The 25,838-nt window shown below is 42.2% G+C and overlaps 1 protein-coding gene across 2 annotated transcripts in view; it reads left to right on the top strand.

The window, feature by feature from the left end:
* The window catches only part of AATF (apoptosis antagonizing transcription factor), a gene marked incomplete at its 5' end in the record, with an annotated part of 99,101 nt that extends 73,577 nt beyond the window's left edge, over nt 1–25,524 (top strand). Inside the window, 2 exons of one of the 2 annotated variants that reach the window (XM_084236181.1) lie at nt 3,662–3,733; nt 25,292–25,524. In XM_084236181.1, coding sequence (XP_084092307.1) covers nt 3,662–3,733; nt 25,292–25,355 — 136 coding nt within the window. In that variant the 3' untranslated portion in view covers nt 25,356–25,524. The remainder of the gene's footprint in view (nt 1–3,661; nt 3,734–25,291) is intronic. The other variant, XM_084236182.1, reaches the window with a different exon arrangement.
* Nucleotides 25,525–25,838: the final 314 nt, after the last annotated feature.

The following is a 25,838-nucleotide window of genomic DNA, read 5'->3' as shown; positions in this document are numbered from 1 at the left end:
AATTTTAAAAGTTTTAGTAGCCACATTAAAAAAGGCAAAAATGAAACAGGTAAACATAATATATGTCATTTAATCCAACACACCAAGAATACTAATTCAACCACTTATTTTAAAAATTATTATTGAGGACCTCCCTGGTGATGTACGGTTAAGTCTCAGTGCTATCACTGCTGCGCCTGAGTTCAATCCCGGCCAGGTTGCTAGCCTACACATGCTCAGCAGACCTCTCCTGTCTTGCCTGCTGCTCTCCTCAGCAGTGTATTTCAGTCGCTCTGCTTCTTCTGCTCCCCACTCTGTCTCTGGTGAATCCTCTCATCTCCTACACTTCTGGCCTATGCCCCAGTTCTTGTATGCAGAAATAAATACATCTTTTAAAAAATATATTATTGATATGTCTTATGCACTTTTTTTTTTTACTTAAGTCTTCAAAATTTGATGTGTTTCTTTAAATTATGGCACTTCTCAGTTCAGACTAGTTGCATTTTTAAGTGCTCAGTAGCTACATGTGGATGGTCGCTGTATTGTACAACACAGCTATGGAGTATGTAGTTGATAGTCTGTCCAGAAAGTGAATTAAACCTGTTGGTCCGAGCCAAGATTAGCATTCATTGTTAGATGAAAATACCAAAGTTTTGTGAAGCCTGAAGACTTTTTTAAAATGCATATATTACTAGTATTTATGCTTTCCTGTAGCTACCCATATCCACTAGGAATACTGCTCTCCAAAAGGAGGTCTGAAACCTCAGATGGTACCAAATCCTACATCTACTATATTTTCCTATATATATATTATGGTTTTTTCCTATATGTACATTCCTGGGATGAAGTTTAATTTATAAATTAGACACAGTAAGAGAATAATAGCAATAACTGATTAGAAAACAGAACAAGTTACAGCAGTATACTCTAATAATAGTTATGTGAATGTAGTTTCTCTTTCAAAGTATGTTATTGTACATTGTATTTTTTTTAATTTACACCATATGTTTTTTATTTATTTTTTTATTAAAGATTGATTTATTTATATAAGCACTGGGCACAGTCAGAAGCACGGGAGGGTGAGAGAATTCACCAGAGCCAGAGCGGGGAGCAGAGCAGGCAGAAGGACTGAAGTACACTGCTGAGGGGAGCAGCGGGCGGCAGGAGAGGTCTGCGCGCCATTTGGGACCCTCCTCGGGTGGCCGGGGAGCAGCCAGGGATCGAACCCGGCGCTGCAGAGGCTTCGGGCAGCTTCACAACCCAGCTTTCAACCGCTGTGCCACCAGGGAGGCCCTGTACATTGTATTTTCTGACCACAGTTGATTGCACCTAACTGAAATAGTGGAAAGCAAAATTTCTGATAAGGGGGAGGACAACTGTGTACTTAAATAAAAAGGTTATGTAAATATTTATACTCTCACACATTGACATAACCTTTAGTAGGAGACCATTAGACTCAGTTTTTCAATTTTAATATACATATATTTCAATTTACTAGCAGTTTCACGTGAAAACCTATCCCACAGAAACATGTGAACAAGGCACAATCATTTGTGTATGTCTAAGAATCTTTACCTTAGCATTATTTCATATGATTTTTTTAAAAAAGCAACTACATAAATATCCATCAATAGGAAGTTATATTAACACAATGGGATATTCTACAGCAATGAAAAAAAGAAAAATGTATATAGTTTGGTGGGAAAAGGTCTAATGCAGAATATTAAGTATATTACAGTCTCATTAATATGTGAAAAATGTATTGGCTTTGTTTTATTCATTTATTTATTTTTTAAACTGTTTTCAAAGATTTTTTGCATGGGCCAAGTGTCTTTTTTTTTTTAAAAGATTTATTTATTTATGCACACAAGAACTGGGGTACAGGCCAGAGATGTGGGGAGGGTGAGAGGATTCACCAGAGACAGTGGGGAACAGAACAGGCAGACTGACTGAAATACACTGCTGAGGGCAGCAGCGGGTGAGTCAGGAGAAGTCTGCTGTACCATATGGGTAGCTCCCTTGCCAAGGATTGAACTTGTGCTCTAGTGGCTGCAGATAGCTTCATGGTGTTGCATCTTAACCCCTTGAGCCACCAGGGAGGCCCGGTTTTGTTTTACTATATAAAATACTACAAGCAAACCTAACGGTTTCAATTAACACTGCTTATTTCTGGGGATATGACTATAGGGAACTTGTCAGTTTACCATAATTTCTGTATTGGAGTTCTTTTTATAAGAATTATATATATATATATTTATAATTAGGAGATAACAGGCATTAAAAACAAGTGTGGTCCGTGGAGGGTTTTATTTTTGCATCTTATAAAAAGTGAAGAATTGGAAGCTATATAAATGTTTAAAAATAAGAAAATATAGTACTTCTGCTGGAATTGTATACAGATATTCAGATATTGTTTATGGGACAGTATTAAGTGGGAAAAAAAGGCCTACAAAATTGTGTAAATACAAACAGGATCTGGGACTAAATAGTGCTATCAACAGTGGCCTGTTAGGTGGAGGATGGTGTATTTTTATGTGCTTCCTTGTCTTGTTTTCCAAATTTTCTATTACTCTTGTAATGGGAAAATTGTATCACTGTTATTCTTGTAAAATTCATTTTTTTAAATTATTTTTTACATCATTGTTCATTTTTAAACAATATTTCCTTCTCCCTCTCCCCAGGTGTAGTCCCCTAGAATTTCTTTTTTTTTTTTTTTTAAAGACATTTTATTTTTATTTCTAAATATTTATTTATTTATTTATACAAGCACTGGGTACAGTCAGAAGCGCAGGAGGGTGAGAGAATCCACCAGAGCCAGAGCGGGCAGCAGAACAGGCAGAAGGACCGAAGTACACTGCTGAGGGGAGCAGCGGGCGGCAGGAGAGGTCTGCGCGCCATGTGGGACCCTCCTCCAGTGGCCGGGGAGCAGCCGGGGATCGAACCGGCGCCGCAGAGGCCGTGGGCAGCTTCGCAACCCAGCGCTCAACCGCTGCGCCACCAGGGGAGGCCCGTAGTCCCCTAGAATTTCCTTCACCAATGCACCCATACAAAAAGTGAAATTTGGGGGCCTCCCTGGTGGTGCAAGGGGTTAAGCATTGCACTATGAAGCAATCCCCAGCCTCTGCAGCACAAGTTCGATCCCCAGCCAGCCAGGGAGCAACTCACATGGCGACACAGACCTCTTCTGTCTCACCTGCTGCTCCCCTCAGTAGTGTATTTCAGTCAATTGCCTATTCTACTCCCCACTCTGTCGCTGGTGAATCCTCTCACTTCGCGCATCTCTGACCTACACCCCAGTTCTTGTATGCATAAATGAATAAATCTTAAAAAAAAAAAAGAAAATGGGTAGTCAGATCCTCATAGTCTCTTGTCTCGAATAATGTTTAAGGGTTAATATATTGCTCAGGGGTACAAGTGTATCTATATATACTTTTTGTTGTGGGGTGCTGTGAATGTAAATGGCTCTACTGTCATATATAGTATGCTGTTATCAGGCTTTTCTCCTTCCTATAGCACTAAGGAAAGAAGGGGAAATAGAGTTCTAAGTGGGGTCTGTGAATTGTCACTCTGAAGTCAGACTTCCTGTGATCAGTTCTGGAGTTTGTTAACTCATAGAGTATGTTTCCTTTTCTAGGTTGATAGTTGTTAATGTTGCTGACTGTTTGTTTCCTGCTTTATTTAGGTTTCATGTCCTTAGCAAGCTACTGAGCTTCATGGCACCTATTGACCATACTACAATGAATGATGACGCCAGGTGAGTAATAGATTAATTATAAGTCTCAAATGGCTCCATGACAGCCTGGTATTGACCTGTTCTACAGCCTATCGCCCTCTCCGTTTCTTCTTATCAGTTAACCATTTGTCATTGACATCATCGAAAGGCTCCTTGTCACATCCCTTCACTCCCATAATTATTGTAAAACCAAAACAAAATTTCCATAAATCTCAGTGCTGGATCTGATGATACTTTGTTTGTTTTTGCTGTTTGTTTTGTTTTGATCTTTAGCCACCTGTCTAGGACATTTGAGCTTGTCTCTAGGACAGGCAGATCCAGGTAGCACATGCACTTGCCATATGTGTTCAGGGGTTCTGTGCATGTACTCTTCTTCAAATGGCAAAAGATAGAAATGTATACAGAAAAAAAGTGTATACTCATTACAGTTCAGAGATAACCTTTTTTAAAAAATATGTTGAGTTTTTTTAAGATTTATTTATGCATATAATAACTGGGGTACAGGCCAGAGGTGCAGGGGGTGAGAGGATTCACCAGTGACAGAGTGGGGAGCCGAACAGATGGATCTACTGAAGTGCACTGCTGAGGGGAGCAGCAGGCAAGACAGGAGAGGTCTGCTGCGCTGTGTGGGTAGCTCCCTTGCCAGGGATTGTAGCCGGGTAGCTCCCGTGCTACAATAGCTGGGGATTGCTTAATAGTGCTGGTGCTTATTAACCCCTTGCGCCACCAGGGAGGCCCCCAGACATAACCATTTTTAAAGAAAAGAAGAACTTTCCCTTTGTCTTTATTTGCTATTCATTTATGAATGTGTATTGGTAAGGATTCATGCTTTCCTGTTTTGTTCAGTGAATTATAATCTGTCATTTGTTTTGATTTAAAGTTGCAAGCAGGAGAGTTTGGGAATGTTTGTTGGGTAACAGTCCTTTGGCATTCAGTATTTAGTGGGGAAAGGCTATTCCTTGTGAACTGATTGGTCAGTATTGGTATTGCTCTCCCGGTGGTTTAGCCACTTAACTAGGAATTTAATAAAAGGCTGTGGCAAAGAAGTGAGCTAGAGCATACGCCATTCCCATGTGTTTCCTAGGGTTGTCCAAGTGGATGCCCACATTACTGTTCATGTGCCACAGCCTGACGAAGTTGAATTAACTCTGGGTACGGTAACTGGGAATTACTACTCTTTCTGTCTCTGGTAGCAAAATGGCCAGGGCCGACAGGTATTGTTAATTCATTTGAAGTTAGAAGGAGGCTCTTGTAGCATGGTCTGTTTTGTTTGTGTGTGGGTGATTCCATGAATGGAAATAATTTAGCACTGTAAATTATCTTCTATAGAAGATCATTAAGGAATGATAAAAATTTTTCTAATTGTTAGAATATCGATTATCAACACATATTGCTTTCCTCAAGTAATAGTTTTGGTGTTTGTTGAGTCACAGATATCATTCTTGGTGTGTATTTATGAATAAGGTTGTTTCTGCTTTGTTTTTTAAATACAATTTTGAAGTAATTTGTAAGTATGACACCAAAGCCAGCAACTATAAGGGAAAATATTAATAAGTCTGACTATGTAAAACTTATGTTGGAAAAAAATTTGAAAACAAAGTTATAAGTAATTTCCAAACTGGAAATTAAAAGTTCTGTGTCTGACATTTTTCTGTAAAAATCTCCTAGTGAAAATAATGGGCAAAGCATGTCAACAAGCACACTTAGAAATCATAAAAGAAAAATCTCAAATGGTCAAAAGGCATAAACATTGTTTATTTCATTAAGTCAGGGATATAATTGGCAAAATCGTTGTGAAGAGCTGTTTGATAACGTGTTTCAAAATCTTTACTATGTAAGTGCCTGTTGACTTAAAAAAGTCTTGTAGGAGTTAACCTCTGGAAATAGCAAGTTGGCAAATATATTTGCATCAAGGATCTTTATTGTAACATTATCTTTAATAAGGAACTAGTTAAATCACAGGAGAAATCATTCTGTGAAATTATAAGCAAATACTAAAGGATGAAGTGGCGCTGTGTATATTAATGTATATTTTAATGTATATATTAATTATATATTATTTCTAATGTTAGTAGAAATAGTAGGATACAAAATACTATATTAGCCCCACCTTTTTGAGTAAGGAAAAAGTGTTCCTTTAAAAAATACACTGTATGGGCCTCCCTGGTGGTGCAAGGGAAGGGGTTAAGCACTGCACTGTGAAGCAATCCACAGCCTCTGCAGCATGAGTTCGATCCCCAGCTGGCCAGGGAGAAACCTACATGGCAAGGCAGACCTCTCTGATTTGCCTGCTGCTCCCCTCAGGGGTGTATTTCAGTCAGTCTGCCTGTTCTGTTCCCCACTCTGTCTCTGGTGGGTCCTCTCACCCCCCACATCTCTGGCCTGTACCCTAGCTCCTGTATGCATAAATAAATAAATCTTAAAAATATATATATACTGTAATAAGCATACATTGTATAAAAATGAAAAATGTAAAAAATATATAAAATAAAATTTAAAAAATTTAAAAAGTGGAAATAAAAAAGAATAAAGATGTGTATATATATATATATATATACATCATTCTTTTATACTGTCTTTATTCTTTATACATCTTTATTCTTTTATACTGTCACAGGGGCCTCCCTGGTGGCGTAGAGGTTAATCTTAGTGCTATCACAGCTATGGCCTGAGTTCAATCCACAGCCAGGGAGCTAATCCATATCTGGCACTGCAGACCTCTCGTGTCTTGCCTGCAGCTCCCTTCAGCAGTGTATTTCAGTAAATGCGTTTGTTCTGCTCCCCACTCTGTCTCTGGTGAATCCTTTCACACCCCCATACCCCCACCTCTGGCCTACACCCCAGTTTTTCTATGCACAAAAAAAAATTGTCATAGAAAGACCTCCATGTTATTTTGTTAACTGGTAAGAGAAACAGTATGTATAATATTTATATTTTCTAAAAAACAATTAAACAAGTGCATATGTATACAAGTATATGTTATAGTCCTATATAGTTGTCAAAAAACATCTGAAAAAACTGTACATCATAATATTTTAAATGTTTTCCAAAGGGGAAAGTAATGGAATAAGGAGGGGGGTAAAGGGAGACTTCTAACTTCATAGTCCCATTTTGCTTTTGCCTTGAGAATGCATTCATATTAGTGGTCAATAGAAACCCTGAAACAGTAAACACCAATACTTCATAATACTTATTGCAGATTGGGGTGAAATAAAAGACATATTTTACTTTCTGTTCTGTGTACTTCTGTGTTTTACAGTAAGCTTATATTACTTTTTATCAACTTGAAAAAAAAGGTGTATTCGTTTTGCAAATTATATAATGAAAGAGGAAGTGGGAGGTCCAGATTCTTTCTCTATTGCAGTATGTAGATGAAAGATCTCTTCTTTATGGCTTCTACCTTGTGGATCATTTGGATAAAACTAGTGTTTTAATACCTAAGTAGCTTCTTTTTCAGCCCCAGCCCCCAACCTTCACCCCTCACCCTGCCCTTAATAGTGGCAAAATGCACATAACAAAATTTCTGGCCCTTTTGACTTCTGATTCCCATAAGCAGCATCACCTGTGGTTTACCCAGGACTGGAGAGAGATTCCCTTTGGGAACATTTCTTTCTAGATAAACTTTGGGTCTTGGTTTAAATGCCTTTATGTGCTCTCTGGTCTCCTTTTTGAAAGTCTCGTGTAACCCCTGATACTTGATATGTGCTAGTCCCGTAGATCTTTACTTCATTATGAGGTGGGCAGGTGGTTCTGTTGTAACCCTAACGAACATTCCCAGTATTGAGAGAAAACAAAAGAAACCCTACCGTACCCTCCTGTCACTTGTTTGCATGAGAGAGAAGATTTCCATGAGCCTAAAAATGCTCACTGCCTTGACTAAACCCTGATGCTCTTGGCATGGGCAGCTCAGCTCCCAGAGCTTCTGGTGCCCTCAGAGTCATCTTTGCTTCGAGAGCAAAGTGCCTCGTGATGCTATAGAGAGGTAGTTATAGTGGACTGATGAGGAAAAAAGGCTGCATGTATCATTGGTAAAGAATCCTCTTAAGCACATTGTCATCACCATGAACAGATCAGTATGTTACATGATTTACAGGATTGCTGTTCACTTCTCTGACGATTGAAGTTATTCTGAGCATATCAAGGACATTTTAGAAACAGTGCTTACTTTACATGGTGTGAAACCCCTGGGGTGCTATTAGATCAGAAGGAGTATAAAGTAAAAATTCAGGTGATCTCTTATTCTTCTAACAAAATGAAGAATTTTGTGATTGTAGAAATAATCATTTTTTTGCCTGTGTTTTTGAAAGATCCTCTGTGGCAGACCGCAAAAGAAATTGTTTTTCTCTCTTTTTTATTGAGAACCATGCAGCTTTTTAAAAATCTTTTTTTTTTTAATTGAGGTAATGTTGGTTTACATTGTTGTTTGTGTTTTGGAAGTATAGGGTCCCCCTTCCAGTGCTCCCACCATCAAAGCACCCACAGGCCACACTCCATAATTACACTTACTGTGTTGATGTAGGTCAGATAGGAAAATGCTAGCGTGCCGAGTAGGAGACGCAAACCCGAAGTAGCACCTCTGAGCGAGGTGGAGCTATGTCCCTCAAAACTGGCCTCTGCTTCAGATTTGGGGAAGGGGAACCTACATGAACTGCTTACTCTGCTGGCGTGGGTCTTCCTGTCAGCACGGGTGTCTGAGTGGCAACAGTGACTTTGTATAAGAATACCAAAGGAAGTTGGCGTTTGCCTTGCCTGCTCTGATGCTCCAGGGCAGGTCCCAGTTCTGGTACTGTCCATGAGAAGTTAAGGTTATTGTATTTCCCTAAGAAGCTCTTCTTCTTACTGCAAAATGACAGCCACATTTGCATTTTATATATACTCCATTCCTTTGCAAAGAACTTAGAAATTCTCAATAGGAACAGCTCGAATTTCCATATGAGCCCCCATCCTTTCCCCCCAATAACAAACCACTTTCTCCACTCCTTTTATAAAGCTGCTGGCATTAAAAAGAACAAGGAGAGGATCCTTAAATGATAACTACTAAGCACCAAATACATTATTGTTTTACATCTGGAGTTTTAGAAAAGAAATGTACAAATGTAATCCAGCCCTGTACAGTGCTTTGTCAACATCACTGCCACGTTGTTCTTGAGGTGCCTTGGTATAATAGAATTTGTACAGGCAATTTATCTTCAGCTTGCCATTTTTGTGCATGGGTCTGCACCCTAAATATGGGTGCATTCTGCTCCCCTACCAATGATATTCTTTCCCTGTAATTGGTAACCCAGAGGTTACTTAGACCATTTTTGACATCCCTCCCCCACCTTTGCCTAGTTTACCCCTTTATTTAAAAGAAATATGCATGGAATCATGATGAAATATTCTGGTGTCACTTGCCCATCACTTGAGCGTCAGCTAATCATCCCAGAAATGCTCTCCATCGCACATTTTTCGTTGGCTAAAAACTTGCAAGCAAGAATGGTTAAGATACAGATGTTTTCTCTGAAGCTTCTTATCTCCTAAAAAGACACAGGTTATTCTGACAGGTGAAACAAGTCCAGGCAAATATGCAACACAGATCTAATCAGCGGGAACGAAAGCAATATTTTCACTTGGTGCTGCCTTTTACCAGCATCATTAAAGGCTCCCATTACTCTTTTATTAGAGGTTCCCTCTCTTCCTTATCAGATTGCAGAATGAACATAACTCATGGCAGTGATTTGATCTCTTGTTAAAGAGGATTACAGCTTTGCATTAACTCGGATTGACACAGTTTATAATTCGCTTGTTGATACTCAGGCGGGAGGTGTCGCATATTTGACCCCCCAGCAGTGCCAAGGGGAAAGGACCCCCATATATCATCATTAAAGATGGCGGCCAGCACAGAGATAGGAGGCGTGGGGTCTCCTCCTCCAGTAATGTCAGAAAGGACAAAAGAAACATTCTCAAGTTCAAACGTGAGACTTGGGCCAGTTTATAAATTGGGTTGAAAAGAAAGCACTGCTCTTGCTTCTTCTGTTTTCTCCAGTTTGCTGCTGCTCAGTTTTATACAATTCTAGAGAATTTGATTCTCAAATTGAAGCTTTGGCTCCATGCAGGATGTAGAGAGATAAAAGTACACTTTCTAGAAAGAGATTGTAGATGCTGAACAGATAAATCTTACTGCAAAATAGGACTTCTTGACCATACTACTCATTTCTGCAATAAGATTCCCATAATTTCTTTTTTTAAAAGCATATTCTTTTTTTTTTTAAAGATTTATCTTTATTTATTTATTTTATTTATTTATACAAGCACTGGGTACAGTCAGAAGCGCGGGAGGGCGAGAGAATTCACCAGAGCCAGAGCGGGGAGCAGAGCAGGCAGAAGGACCGAAGTACACTGCTGAAGGGAGCAGCGAGCAGCAGGAGAGGTCTGCACACCATGTGGGACCCTCCTCCGGTGGCCGGGAAGCAGCCGGGGATCGAACGGGCGCCGCAGAGGCTGCGGGCAGCTTCGCAACCCAGCGCTCAACCGCTGCGCCACTGGGGAGGCCCAGATTCCCATAATTTCTTTAAAGGAATGTGAATCCTTTTTTCCTCCCCCAAAGGGATCTTTCACATTCTTTAAGGTCAGTAAAAATGCTTCTCTTAAGGACTTACTGTTTTTGAGTTCTTGTATTTAATATTATTTTTAAAAGTGTACTATCATATTACTCACCACTAAGTAACTTGTAACTGGGCATGCACTAAATAGCTAAATGTTTCTCACTTTAATTTAGACTATTTATTCAGACATATGTTTAATACACCTTCCATAGTGGTTACTGAGTCACCATTAGATTGCTAAGATATTTAGTCATTTCATTTCTAAGTGCTCTTATACCTTTGCTCTCATTTTTCCACCCTAACTCTGCCACCCTATTTCTGATTGACAATGAAGTAACCTAGAATAATAACATTATATTCCACTTATTGTGCATTTACTGTATTCCAGGCACTGCTCTTAGCCTTTCATGTAGATTTTCATTCAGTCTTTATAAGATACTGCTGAAGTGGATGCCACCGCCTGCATTTTATGATCAGAGTACTGAGGCATAGGGCAATTAACTTGCCTGGGTTAAGCATCACCTAAGTTGTGAAGCTGGTGTATGTGTCTAAGGCTGTGCCTCCTAGCCCCTGCCGCTGTTTCTAAGAAATCAACAGGATTTAGAAATACGTGGAAATGATGTGTCAGAGGGAAGCTGCTTCCCTCTCGACCCCATACACATACACAGGTCTTTTCTCTCAATGAAGGACTTGTTTGGGGAGAAAAATACTCAGTTGAACCAAAATTATTTGTACTTTTCTAATAGAGATGCTTTCTATATGGCAACGTTTTACCTATTGAGTGATTGACATTTTAGAATGAATCATTGAATTTGCAGGCCTGATTTTATGGTTTATACCGTTCTTCTGATCATTAAAACTATAGGCTTCCCTATTAACTTTAAAACCTGGTCCAGTATGTTTAGTCAGTTTGCTCCAGCAGTTCTACTTCTGCAATACTCAGGCTGCTGTCACCATTTTCTTTAGAAACAATGTCTTTCCCCTATAACAAAAATCAGTCCTTGCTTCTGGCGGAACATTTGGGAAAAAAGAACAAAGGAAAATTCATCCTGTTACTGAGAGTTCAATATTATTGTTACTACTTTATTATTATTACTTTAATGTGTTCTCTTACAGAATTTTTGTGTGTCTATATTTTATAAATATGTATACATATATGTTTGAATCCCTCTTTCCAAGCAACATATTTTAAGCATTTTAATGCCATTAAGTATTTTAAAAGACACTTAAATAACATAAAATTCAATTTTGAAATATTTATTTTGGACGCTTAGATTCTTTCTGTTTTTATTTCTCTTTAAGTAATGCTATAATGAACACATTTGTATAGAAATCTGCATTCTCTGTTTTGCTCCTGTCTTTATTTTTTTAAAGATTTATTTTATTTATTTATGCACAGAAGAACTGGGGAGTAGGCCAGAAGTATGGGGAGGTGAGAGGATTCACCAGAGACAGAGTGGGGAGCAGAACAGACAGACTGACTGAAATACACTGCTGAGGGGAGCAGTAGGCGAGTCAGGAGAGGTCTGCTGTGCCATGTGGGTCAGCTCCCTGGCCGGGGATCGAACTCTTGCCTCAAGGCTGCGGATAGCATCATAGGTTGCGTCTTAACCCCTTGTGCTACCAGGGAGGTCCTGCTCCTGTCTTTAGAATAGGTTTTTGGAGGGTAATTCCTAAGTCAAAGACATAAAACTTTTGATTCTTTTTTTTTTTTCATAGTTTTTTTTTTTTTTAAGATTTATTTATTTTATTTATACAAGCACTGGGTACAGTCAGAAGCGCGGGAGGGTGAGAGAATTCACCAGAGCCAGAGCGGGGAGCAGAGCAGGCAGAAGGACCGAAGTACACTGCTGAGGGGAGCAATGGGCGGCAGGAGAGGTCTGTGGGCCATGTGGGACCCTCCTCTGGTGGCCAGGGAGCAACCGGGGATCGAACCGGCGCTGCAGAGGCCGCGGGCAGCTTCTAAATCCAGCGCTCAACCGCTGCGCCACCGGGGAGGCCCTAAAACTTTTAATTCTTGATAGATTATGTGCTTTTTCATCCCCGTTAGACTTGTCATTTCACCTTTGTTAATATGTAGAGTTATCTTTCAAAAATATTTTCTGCTTGATATGGTAAAAGTTACCACTTATTATAAGTTCAGAACAAATCACACTTTATTGAAGACCTACTGTGTGCTAGGCACTAGACTGCATTACCCATTTAATGTTTATTTTCTCAGGTAATAGTAATCTTGAAGGGTCTATATTAATAATTTGCATTTCTGATTTTTCCTTTGGTCATTTTTTTCTTTGAGTTTTAGTTTTTCCTGCAGTTTGTATGAATTCTACATTTTATACCTACATGCTGTATTTCATGTTTTTGGTAGATTGCTCCCTTTTCCTTGGGGTTTGATGTTAATAACTTTTATTGTACACATTTAAGTTTTACTTTTGTAAACAAATATAGAACACCTATTCTTTTGGACACTTTTTGTTGCCTAGACCATCCCTCTTAGTCATCTATATTTTATGTTAATTTTGTCTGGTTTTTTTTCTTTTAATCGATTTGGAGCTTTATTTTAATGTATTGTCCAGTGGTCTCTCTTTTCCATTTCTGCTGGCCCATTTTGAGTCCAGAGCTTTCATTTTTCTTTTCATGTAGCCATTTGCGTTGACAGCCTCCCATTCTGACGTGATCAGTTCTGTGAATCAGAACCTTCCCATGTATCACTTCGGGTATGTCTTCCACATTGCCTTTGGGAGTAAACCCATTCTCTCAAGCTTGCCCCTGGAGACCTGCAGTGAGTTGTCACCTTGCTACCTTCCTCTCCTCATCCCCTGTTCCAGTATGCCTACCCCCCTGCTGTTTGAAGCAGCCTTCGGCAACCACTGGTCATACTTTCTTTCTCCCTCTCACCTGTGTTCCTTCACTCTGCTCACCTAACCTGGAGCATCTCATCCAAGCCCATTACCTGGTGAGACATTCTTGGTCCTTGGCAGACACCAGTCTTTCCAGGAGGACTTTTACAGTTCTTGCCCCCATAGATTTTTTTTTTCCTTGTTAAGAATGCTTAATGGGGCCTCCCCGGTGGCGCAGCGGTTGAGCACTGGGTTGCGAAGCTGCCCGAGGCCTCTGCGGCGCCGGTTCGATCCCCGGCTGCTCCCCGGCCACCGGAGGAGGGTCCCACATGGCGCGCAGACCTCTCCTGCCGCCCGCTGCTCCCCTCAGCAGTGTACTTCGGTCCCTCTGCCTTCTCTGCTCCCTGCTCTGGCTCTGGTGAATTCTCTCACCCTCCCGCACTTCTGACTGTACCCAGTGCTTGTATAAATAAATAAATAAATAAATAAATAAATAAATAAATAAATAAATAAATAAATAAATTTAAAAAGAAAAAAAAAATAATGCTTAATGTGTGAGTCCAAGTAGTGTGCATATGTTCCCCGTGGCCTCGTGTAACAGATCCTTGAGCAATGTCATTTTGTTTGACATCATTTTTGTTACAATGTTGATAAGAAAGCATGGCCCACACAATGACATTATTCAAGGAGCTGATTTTGCTATACAGCATGTTCTCAAACAACATCATTTTGCTATGAAGTTGATAAGGGGGAGAAAAATGGATTCCCAGCATTCCCCCACCCTACCCCCCACCATTTCTCCCACCTCCCAAAGATGTGCACACCAGGCTCACTGGTGTATCTCTTTTGTCCCAGTCTTGAATGAATGTGGGGGTCTGTGGTGGCCCTGCCATAGAAGGATGTCCTGTCCAGGGTTTGGTCTTAATTTGTGCCCTGAACTGCGTAGAGATTCTATCCTGAATGGGAATAAGAGGGTAGGAAAGTGAATGAATGAAAACAAATGATTGTTTAATACTTAGTTTGCCATGTTTTTATGACCAGAAATATGCTGTAGGATATAGTGATATAAACCCTTGTTTTATCAATTAGCCTGTGGTAAAATTAGCTTTATTCTGTGTCATTTTGCTGAAAGTCACAGTTTCTATGAAACTATAGACAACCATGGAGACTTAATATATTTGGTATCATCAGGGTTTTATGCTCATACATTTAGAATAATATATTTTGATTCAAGTTATATCTATTTGTATCCCAGTGTCTTATTATGTAACATTTTTGTAGCATAAGTATTACTTGCAAAAACAATTTAGTTAAGGTCTTTCCCCAGTTGATGTCTGGCTTCTCTAAGCTAGAGAAGTGATTCAGGATTCTGAATCACGCAAAGTGATCCTGAGATGTCTCTGTGAGCCTTGGTTTCCTGGATCTTTATAAAGTGAAAATAGTTCTTGCTCATTTGGTTCTTGAGAATGAAATGTTTAATTTTTTTGTTGGTGTTATTTCTCAGGACCATTATAAATGTAACTGGTACAGATAATTATCTAAATAAGCAAAATTTATGTTTTACACCTGTATGTATCATGTAATTGTCTCTTTTCCCTAAAACACAGACATACCCATTTCTTTGCAAACCTGAAAAAAAAAAAACCTATAGCCATAGTTCTCTATCTGAAATGTGTATAAATGTTTTCACCTTTTAAGTCTGTTTACAGTTTGCTGTAACTATAGTTACATCCTATAAAATGGATGAACAGAGGTTTCTTGCCTCTTTAATTGAAATCTTCCCAAACTGTCTATTTCCTTTAATACGCTGCCTTTGTTCCCAGAGTGCTTGATATATGCCCCCAGTACTTAGCATTCACCACTAGGTCATTTCCTAGTTACTCTTGTGTATGTCTCCACCCTGGGATATTGTACTCCTTGAGGTTCAGCTCCATATTTTGTTCTTAGCTCGTGGTCATGTTGCAAAAGCTTCAGAAGCGGAGAGTCCAACCCTTAGTGAGGTCATTTTTATTTAAGATAAATACTGGGAAAAGATCTTTGAAGACTTCTCTTGTAGTTCTATCACTTCCAGAAGTGCACACCATAAACTTTATGTTATACATAGGCTTTCTCCTGCTTATCTTGGCTGTGGTATCTACAGTGGGTTTGGATTCCGCTGGTCCTGCTGTGATTTATTAGTACAGTGGAAACCTGGGGGACACAGACAGGGCTCTGTGATGACCAATTAGATACTAGGTCAGTTTTTGGACTACTTTCAGGATCTGTCTGGTGTAAGAAGAAAATGGCTTTGGGAAGGATTCTGTACTTGTACTAACAAAGCATTATAATCCCTGGTTGCCTTTTGTTATTTTTCGTGTTGATAGTATGTGTCAAACCCAAAAAGAATATTCAGGTGAAGGGCATTGCCCAGTGTGCTTTGGGATCAAGGAGGGGGGAAGCGGCTGTATTTGTAAGGGAAGCTATTACTAACTACCCTGGAAATGAGGTCTTGAATGAGCCATAACCACACCTTGTGTTTTATCCATTGTCTCCCTCTGGGGAGCTGAACACTTTATAAACATTAACTCTTGTACCCTCTAGGCACCTCCACTTAAAAGGTAAATAAGACTGAAGGCTCTTTCTTCTCCAATATAGATGAGGAAGCATCAGCCCAGAGAAGGAAATTACCTGATCTGAGGCAAGAGAGGTGTTAGTGGCCCCCAGTGTTAGGAATCCCAGGATCTGGGCTGCGTGGTGGCTCCTGACCCCCTGGAGACCAAGATGTGCTGCTCTGTGATTCCCCTTTCTGCCTCTCCCAGACTGGTGGGGGTTGGGCTTTTGTCTCGTCTAGAATGTGAAATGCTGCAAAGACGAGCAATTGTTCTTCAATGCTTTGTGCTCCTTTATAAGAAAGAAGAAATCAATACACATTTTCTCCTGCTCGCACTTGGAGCACTGCCTCCTCGGCAGTCCTGCCGCCTAAGGTCCTGCAGGGGAGGCTTGGCTCTGCAGCAGCACAGACCTGCCGGTTTTCAGGGGCACAAACACAGACAGCTCGGCTGGTGTTGCACTGAGGAGTCAGCTTTTCCAAGCTGGCCATGTAACTGGCTGAGGTCAGCAAATAGCTGGCTTCAGTGACTAGTTGGTGGACTGAATTGGGGGGGGGGGGGTGCGGTGAGGGAAGCGGCCCCCTTGCTGACAGCTAGGAGCTGAGGGGTCCTGGGCAACGCTCCCTGTGAAAGTTGACCTGGGCAGGTGTCTACGGTAAACCCTCCTTTTCCCAAATTTTCAGAGGTGTAGAGGAAGTGCTTTGAAGGATACTGCTGAAAACCAAAAATGATTGTCAGATGAAGGCTACCAGTTTGCATTTTATCAATTAGTATAAGTAAACTGTCCAAATAAGAGTCCCATCTCAGCGTGGATTTTATTTTCAGTCAGAAAATGTGATATCAAGACCTGTAACTTTGTTTATAGCTTCCTGCCATTGAACAGTTAAGTGTGTGGTGTGAATAACAAAGACTTTGCTGCCTTTATTAACAGAAGAGGTAGTTCAGGTGACAGAGGAGCCTCAGCCTTGTAGGGTTCAGTTTTATATGATGGGTTGGCAGCGTCTGGTGAGGATGTGGGAGCTCAGGCTGTGGCATCCTTCAGACAGAGGTGATTGTTAGAATTGCGAGCAGGAGTGAGATTGCCACAGAGTGTATTCAGAGAGAAGAGAGGCGGGCCAGCAGAGAAAAGATTCTAGAAGCTGGGCTGTCCTCCCTCCCAGCCAGGAGATAAGAAAGACAAAGAAGGGGGAGGAGGGCAGCACCCAGGGAGGGGTGTCAGGCCGCTGGCAGGTCAGGAGTTAGAAGTGTTTGCTCCGGGGTTCCAGCTGAGCCCCTCTGCCTCTGCCCCTTTGCTCAGTCATTGCTGCTTGTATGTTGGGTTGGTGCTAGGCTTTTAAGTAAAAAGAAGGGTTCCAACTTATTACCAGAAGTAATAGAATATCTTACTGAAACTCTGTGGGTTGAGAGCAAACACCTCTACTAATTTCTGTGTGTTCTGACTCTTTAAAAAAGTGGAGGTGAAATTGGAGCTGAGAGATGTAGCACATGCCGCGCCCCAGGCCCAGGGTGCTTGGGCAGCAGTCTTGATCAGGATACAAATGTAACTCGACTGTCAGTCTCACCTTCAGCGCGGTTGGAGGAAGTGATTCACGTCTAAGCAGTGAAGCATCCCCTGGCTTTTAACAGGAGCTGTTAGAGGGGCTGCTGTTTGAACAAGGAGCTTCATCTTCCTGAAGCCAGCAGTCACAAAACCGTAAACACAACACCGGCCAACTCTATTGCCAGGCTCGTGGTGGCTTGACGTTAATATTAAACATCTCCAGCAAGGCAGAGAGCAATGCGGCCCAGCTCCAGAATAAAAATAAAAATAAAGAGAAAACCCTGCTAAAAGCAGTGAGATGATTTGTCGTCTTTCCTTTGTGAGGCCATTTGTCTCCTCTCGCATCAGATCTGTTATAAAACAGTCAAACTGTGAAAGTGGAAATCATCCCAGGAATGTGGAATATTAATGCGACATCCCTTTTGTCTAAAGAGTGTTCCTGCCCACCCCCCTTTCTTTCTTTTTTTTCCCCTAAGCCCACCAAAGTAAATTATTTTTCTTTAAAAGAATTTGAAAGACTTGGTAGGAATGATGGAAGTTTCAAATGTGTTTCTTCTTTTGTTCAAGTGGACTGTATTTGTACCTGCCTTGGCGGTAAGGAAAGAACACAAGGTGAGGAGAAAACCTTTGCAAATTTACCCCAAGTTCCCTTCTCACCTCTCCATCCCTCTTCTTCCTTTCCCCCAGCCCTTCACTTCCTTTGTTTGGGGCCTGAACCTGCTTCTTTGAACATTTATAAATCTTGAGTCTGTCTGATCTTTGGGAGACAGGCTAGAGGCCACGTCACCATGTGTAATTTAGAGCTGCAGGGCTAAAAGCATTTGCAGGGGTTTGAAGGACCTGGTTCTGACCTGACCAAAGGAGGGAATTGGAACAGACCTTCTAGAGTCTCCTTCAAGCACTGGGGAGGATGGTGATGAGAGCAGACACACGAGGTAATTTATGGGTTTCAGTGTGCTCAGAGCTGCGCTGTTTGCCTGGTCCACTTGGAAATGTGTCGTGTACTGCCACCTTGTGGCAGATTCAGGCAGCCTCCGAGCTGCTGAAGATCAGCCAGTGCCAGACTGGAGCTGAGCCTTCAACCCAAGATTTTGGTAGTTATAGGTGAGGGCATTCTCCGAGGCATTACCTTAATTAGTAATTTTGAGCCTGATGATAAATGTCTTAGATAAGAGAAGATCAGTCTCTTTGTTTCTTGACATGGAATTGTGATGAGATTTCTGGAAAGAAGCCTGTGGCAGGGGGATGTTGAGAGAATGGTGAGGGAGACCAAAGTGCTCACCTTTCAACTGCATTAGGAATCCTGCATTTCCTACCCTTGTAATTTTTGCATATCATTCTGCTTTCCTGAGTTACCTCTGCAAGCGTTGTGTCTGTCTCTTCACATGACTTGCCTTCCTCACAATCCAATCTTGAGGTACAAAGTTCCACTGTGTGCCATCAGCCTCTGAGTCCCTCCCTATAACACACGAAGTTCACCCTCTGCCACATGGTTCCCATGGAGGCTTAAAGATCAATGTTTCCCTTTATCGTTCATAGAAACATTTCTCAAACACCTTTCTCACTCCTGTAAAGTCTTTGATACAGAGTAAAGCAGATTCGGGGTAGAAGAAATAAAAGATTAAAAGAAGGTGCAGTTTTGTCTAGTGTTTTAGGGAGCAGACCACAAAGCATTCCGATGGTTAGTGTTAGGAGAATTTCTTTGTTTGGTGTGGTTAGCATGTGCCAAGTGGTAACTGGCAAGAAATCTTTTTTACAATTTAGAATGCCCGGGGCATTTCTGTAGACAGCAGAATAGAAAGCGGAAGCTCTGCGAAGGCAGTGGGAAGTGTGTGTTCAGAACATCAGAGGCCACAGAGTTGCTCTCTGCCCTCTGTGGACTGACTCGCCTGCACCAGTCACGTGGTATTGGCTCTGGGAAAGTGGGCCTTGCCTGGCCTGGCTTTTGGCAAATTGGACGGCTCAGAGTAGTTGAGTCTGGATGGCAAGACAACTCCCCACTTTGACACTGCAGGAATGGAGTAAACTGTTCTTTTCACCTAGAAAAGTAAGACATCAGATAGATGAAGCACCCAGGGCCCAGGGGTCCAGCATGAGGAAAAGTGATCATTCGTCTCTGAATGGGTTGTCCTGGACAGATTCACTGGGAACATTTACCTTCCCTACGCAGCTTCTGCCATGTCATCCAGTTGTCATCCTTCAGTAAGTCCAGCAGGGTTCGAGTATGCATTTGGATATTTTTTACGAATTTATCTTTCTTTTGTGTTATAATTTAAGACCAGGGACTGTACATATCTAAAGCATGCATGTAAGCTTCCACAGCACCCATCATTGTTTTCAAAACAAATCTGAAAAACAGGCAGGCATCAGTAACATCACCACTACTTTTTAGTGGCACATCTGTTATCAGCGACCACCCTGCTCTTTTGTGAATTTCTGCTCACTGTTCTGCTTACACTAGCCTCTATTCACGAGGATTCAGATATCTTGATAGACTCTGCCGGACATGGGCAGCATTGAAATAGGGGCCCTTAGCCTGGTCCCACAGTCCCGCAGTGGTTTTCATCATCCTCGGATTCTCAACTCTGCATGTAAGAGATGGGGTTCAGTGGAGATGAAGGCTCCACCTCTTCCTGTGTAGCACAAGGGTCCTGAGTGTGCAGGGAGTGGAGGGGGTTAGGACAGAGCGAGGGCGGGATGTGTGTGGTATCTTCAGGGACACCCCACCCCCACTAAGTGAACACCTTCAAAATAGTCAAGGGCAAATTGTGTGTATAATTTTAATCAGGAAAGCAGCAATATTGTCTCCGCTGGCACATTGTAAAGACTGGCTCGGAAATCCCGGTGCGTGGTACTTGCCTGGAGAATGTCATGTCCTTTGGGAGGCGACACAGGTTTCTTTAGGGAGCTGTGGCATCACTGCTGCCTGGTTGCCTTCCTGTGGCTACAGGAGCTGGTAGTTATTCGGGGGGCGGGGGGGGGGGGGCTCTTGGAACCTGGGGTTTCCAGGCCAGAGCTGGAGGAGTGCAGAATTCTAGAGACCAGTGGTCCATCCCTGCGGTCTCCAGAAGCTTCAAGCTACTGGCCTAGCAGGTTGAAAGCCTCACACGGAGCTGCTGCAGGTTTGGTGTGCTTCTTTGCCCTCTTTGCCCAAATAATAGTGTGAAAGGTACTGGTCTGTGTCGCAGTTGAGAGGAACGCACGTGGAATGGGAGGGAACACACTGGTGCGCCCGCGTGGGCTGTGTTATTACACACGCACCTCTGTTTCATTTAGGGCTGTTTAAATCCTGAGCCGCCATCGAAGTCATTGCCTTTCATAGCCAGCGAGACTGTGCGTACTTTAAGTCTCTTCAGAAGAATCACATAATAAATAAGCTGAATCCGAATACACACACACACACTCTCTCTCTCTCTCTCTCTCTCTCTCTCTCTCTCTCTCTCTCTCACATACTCTGTCTTTATGGAAAATGGCTGCTAATCCATGATCATTTTTTTTCCAGAAACAGGTTTTATGATAATATAGTAAAAATATTAAATTAGAAAATGCCTCACTAAGGGTTATAAAACCTTACTACACTCGAGATAGGTAATTATCCCCTCTACAGCCTAAATGACAGTTTAAAAGAAATAAAAATGTTAGTGCTCATTACTTGCTTTTGTAGGTTGCAATAAAGGGTAAGTTAAATTTTAATTCAAAGAAGAGCCCCTGCTATCGACCTTCTACCTTAGGTCCAGGTCCTGTTAATTACTCTGTGGGTTATTCTCCTGCGTGATACCAACATTGATAGGTTTTCTACAGTGGACGTTCCCACTGGCCATGGAGGCCAAAAAGGGGGGAGGGAGGTGGAGGAAGGGGAAAGGCATTTCAGCCCAGTGACTCAAATCTTGATTCTTAATGTGATTGGGATCAGGAATTATGTATTTACCAAAACAAACCCAAGTTCATTACGCATAGCCTTAAGGGGACCTCCGGTATTAAACTCTGCACTTACCCTGGAGAATCAGATGGAGACAAGGTTAACTTGAAGGATTGATAGTTTAGCTTCTTTGCTGGCTCAATCCCAGTTAGCAAGGCTGCTGCAGGGGAAAATATTCCATGCAGTGGAAGGCAGTCTGGTCCTCTAGCCCATGGTGGCTTTTTGGTTCCCAGTTTTATTTTCTTTGGGATAGGGCAGGGAACACATGCTGTTGCTTTTCAGATGTGTTTCCTTTTCCCTGGGCATTGGTACCTGTCTGGGTTTGGGAAAAGGGAGCATAGAAACATTTGGAAATTGATTCCAGGTGTTTTCTAAAATTGACCTCCCTGAGAATGGGCTGTGCTGGAGGTACCGGTTCTCCGTCACCCCGCCTTTCACAGCTGCCCTTCTCCCACCTGACACAGCCCACCTCGAGCCTGTCCTTTAGCGGACGTGGGGCATTGCCCTGAGCAGGCACCAAACAAAAGGACAGTTCAGAATATTGGTGCAGGGATTGAGAAGGGCACTGACTATGGACTGGGAAACAGACTCCTGCAAGTCGGATGGTTTCCAGGTCTTCATTTTAATCAAAATTACAGGAGAACGTTATTGAGTTGCCCGCTGATAGATCATTAAAATTAATTCTGGGTGGTAGACCCTACATGATGGGGTTTGGGAGGGGGGCATTAATCCAGAATTAAATACCATATTCAGAATTGAATACCGTTGCTACAACAGAACTCCCCTTCCCATCTGTTTGTTATGTGGCAAGGTTTCTCAGAAGTGCAGTGTCTAAAATTTAAAAAAAAAAAAAGAAAAGTAGGCATAGGATCAATGCTGAATCTGCTTTCATTCTAGCAGTGAGTATTTATCTGTGGACACACGAATGGAAGGGAAGGCCCCTGATCTTTATCCTTGAGATGTATTTCCATTAACATTTTACATATTTATGTATATTAAACTTTTATAAAAATTAAAGACATTTATTATGTTGTTACTATATATATCATTTGTATCCTAATTATAATGATAACACAATCCAGAAGTAATTTGTTAAATTACTTAGAGCCTTGTGGTTTCATGAAATTAAAATATTTTTTATTTCAGCTTTTAAAATTTCAAAGTGCTTCAATTTACATACTTTTGTGGCCAAAGAAATATGATAGGGTGATCGATAAAAGAATTTCAAGCATAAAACAAATGTATTAGGACAAAAATCAGTAGGGAAAAGTCAAAAAGAAATAAAAGTTTAAAAAGAAAAGAAGTGCTGTAGAATCTCCAAGGTCAAGAGTTTGTGTGTGTGTATTTCCATGCATGATGATGGGTATCAAACCAATATGGCTTACAGATTCCACTGGGTGTATTACAAAGGGATGTAAGAGTTTTATTTTTAAAGTTAGTATTCACAGTATTCTGGTAATTATGTCCTCTGTGACTATTTAAATTTGTCTTGAAATTTTTTTATATGTTGTCTTACGAATGTTTGAGGGGGGTGCATGGTCTTGTAAAATTCTCCCTGGGATATACAGAGAGGCTCAAGAGGCCACCTCCACCCTCCAACCCGCTGTGTTTGCCCGGCTCTGTACTGTGGGCAGTGAGTGGGCAGTGAACTCAGAGCCACTGTGGGGAATAGGAAGCCAGTGTGAATCAAGCAGCTGGAATTGAGCATCTTGGGGGTGAGGGGGAGGCCTGTCTCCAGACTTGGAGCTGAGGGAAATGGAAAGGGAGGGGGAGGCCAAGGAGCAGCAAGTCTGTCAGGAGGTTGTCGCCAGGTTCTTGGTAGAAGATGGTGAGATCAGAAATAGTGGAGGCCTCCACGAGCAGGGGTGTTTGAGATGCTTTGAAGGTAGAAAACCGCCTCTGATTGGTGGCAATGGGTGCGGAAGCCAGAGAGTTGAAATTACTTCGGGATTTTTAGATTGGAATAATCCCTTACTCATATTCTCTTTCTGTAAAATATTTTAAGAACCCAGACCACTCATCTTCCCAAGTTGCTTTGCCATGAACAGCTGCATATGTTTGTCAGCTTTGCCCACCTGAGTGTGAAATGATGTTCTATCAAAACATGGGTTTCAGCATTTCACTCTCTGCTCCTGACATGTGAACCCTGCTGCGGACAGTAACTGCCGCCTTGGCCCAGGCGCTGCGCTGAGATTGCAGCGCGGAGTGGAAGCGTTTGCTCAGCGGTAATGATGGGGTCTGGTGCAAGCAAGCAAGGCGAGCTTGGAAAGGATATGATTGTGAAGGGCTAAATAGCATTGTGCCTCTGCATCGCCCTCTCATCAGACGTGCAGCCTTAAAGTCACACTGTCCTTTTTGTCATGGCGACTCTCCCCTAATGCCATTTAATTTTTTTTTATTGAAATGGCTAAAGAGACTTGTACTTATTTGCAAACAGGCAGGCCATGGCGTGATGAAGTGAAGCCTGGGCAGGGCGTTGGCTGCCCTTGACATGATGGAGCTGGTGATTTGGAAGCTACTGCCTCTGGAAGTGAGGCTGCCTTCCACTCATTTGCATTTGGGCTGAAGCTGCGTTCCACCTTTGTGCTGGGCTGGGGCCAGGCAGGCAGATGCATGCAGCAGAGGGACAAAAGAGACAGGGAGCTCTGGGTGAACCTGCATCCTTTGTCTGGAACCTCAGGGCTGGTCAGGAGCCGAGGGTGAGGGTCCTGGTGTGTTACCGCCATACAATGCCACAGTAGTACTGGGCACAGATGCGCTTGTTTCCGGCCTGGGCTTCCCCCTGCCTCCAGGTGCTCCTGGCATAAGGGTAGTTTACAGTATTGGCTTCTGCAGTCTCTTCTTTACAATTTTCCCTTTTTCAAAGTTTTGACATGCTACACCAAATGCTGGACTTTATATAATTATAGCACCTCGGTTCCTGGACACAACCGCTAACAGAGTGACTTAAAAAACACTAGTAAATTTTTGGGTTGTGGTCTTGCTCAACACAAAATAGCTGTCTGAAGGGCGGGTATTTGTGAGGTTTTTGGCTTGTTGTGGTTTTTAAAGTTAAATTTGTTGATGACTATCAAGTAACGGGCACTTTTATTTTTATTTCTCTTCTATTATTTGGTGAGTGTACTTTCAACAGGGTACTGTTTTCTTAACAAGGGTGGTAGGCTGTGTTTATGGTTAGAGCTTGAAAATATAAAATGGAGCAGGCGCAGCTTTCCTGTCAGGGGGTGACTTACTCACCACTGGCCCCTGACCCGAGCCCACACGTGGGCACCCACCTCCCTGGTGCTTCATGGCTCCCCATGTGTCTGCAGGGAGATGTGCCCTGTGTCCACGGGGTGGGTGTTCTGGAGCCTGTCATGGTGATAGGAAAGATCCTTCCCTCGCCCTGTCCCACTTATGGATTTTTTGGGTCTTGACAGGATGACTCTGTCCAGTGGTTGTGTGTCTGTTACATTTAATAGCAGAAACAGAGGTTAAAAGTGGTCGTTTACTTTATTTTCAGGGACCTTGGCATGTTAAGATTTTATAAATGTCCAAACCCTTCTTTAGAAATAAATTAACCAATCGAATTATTTATTAGGTTGAAACTAGAGAAAAGGGGGTGGGGGTGGGGGTGGGGAGAACCTTGATTCCACGGAACTGCTGCGCATGTGATAGTAATTGGAATCTTGTTGCTGGGTCATTTTCATTGTTTTTCAAGTACTGCCAAGTCCAAGGAAATGTATGAAAACTAAATTATATCCCCCTACATCCCATGTCTGATTGAATCCTCTTCATCGCATGGCGGTCTCATACATCCTATTAAAATATTCAATCTTGTTTTCTTACTTGAAGAGCCTGTCTGTAAAGGGCAAACTTACAGAAAACTCATTCCCCAGAGACAGGGTATCCAGCCCCACTGGACGATTTACATATTTTACTATTTGATTGGCTGCTTCCAGGTTTCTTCCTTTGTATTTGTGCATTAGAGCTGTGGGGTACATTTATAATTACACAACTATGCTCGCGGTGGAAGAAACAGGTTGAGGTGTTTCCCAGCTTCTTCGTTCTCTATCAACCTTGAAAAGTTAACCAGGGTGTTAACCAATTTGTTTTGTTTCTCTTCTAGGACAGAGTTGTATCGCTCTCTTTTTGGACAACTCAACCCTCCCGATGAAGCCCACAGGGATTGACAGCATCCACCTTTCCTGCTGCGGGCCCGAGGCAGGATGTCCCAGCCTCTGCTGCGCCTTGGCCAGCTCCCTCCTCCAGCCCCAAATGGAGGCACCTCCGGCCTAGGGATGGAGCTAATCGGGAAGCCCAGGAAGATGCACTGCTCAGCACTGTGCCAAATAAACCCCAGGAGGCCTGGAGTCAAGTGTCCATGTGTCCACTGTTTCAGTGCGTCCTTCAGCCATCACAGATAGTGTGGTTACTGCCACCGTCGCCACCACCGAGTTTTTAGGCAGCATGGGGTGATGCTGACTGAGCTCTAGAAGGGAGACAGGTTTGCTGGGAGGATTTTCATTTTCTTCTCTAGCCAAATGGTCTCCCCTTAGAACATAAAATTCCATGGGGTGGTTGCTGCTTTCTGGGTGGATGATGTTTAGTGATTGATGGTGGCTGCGAGGAACAAGGAACCCCGAAAAACCTACACTCTGTGCCCAGGAGACTTT

Source organism: Talpa europaea, assembly GCF_964194135.1.
Source record: "Talpa europaea genome assembly, chromosome: 7".
Taxonomy (NCBI): Eukaryota; Metazoa; Chordata; class Mammalia; order Eulipotyphla; family Talpidae; genus Talpa; species Talpa europaea.
The sequence above is the reverse complement of the archived record's forward strand: the minus strand, read 5'-3'. Positions and strand labels throughout refer to the sequence as shown.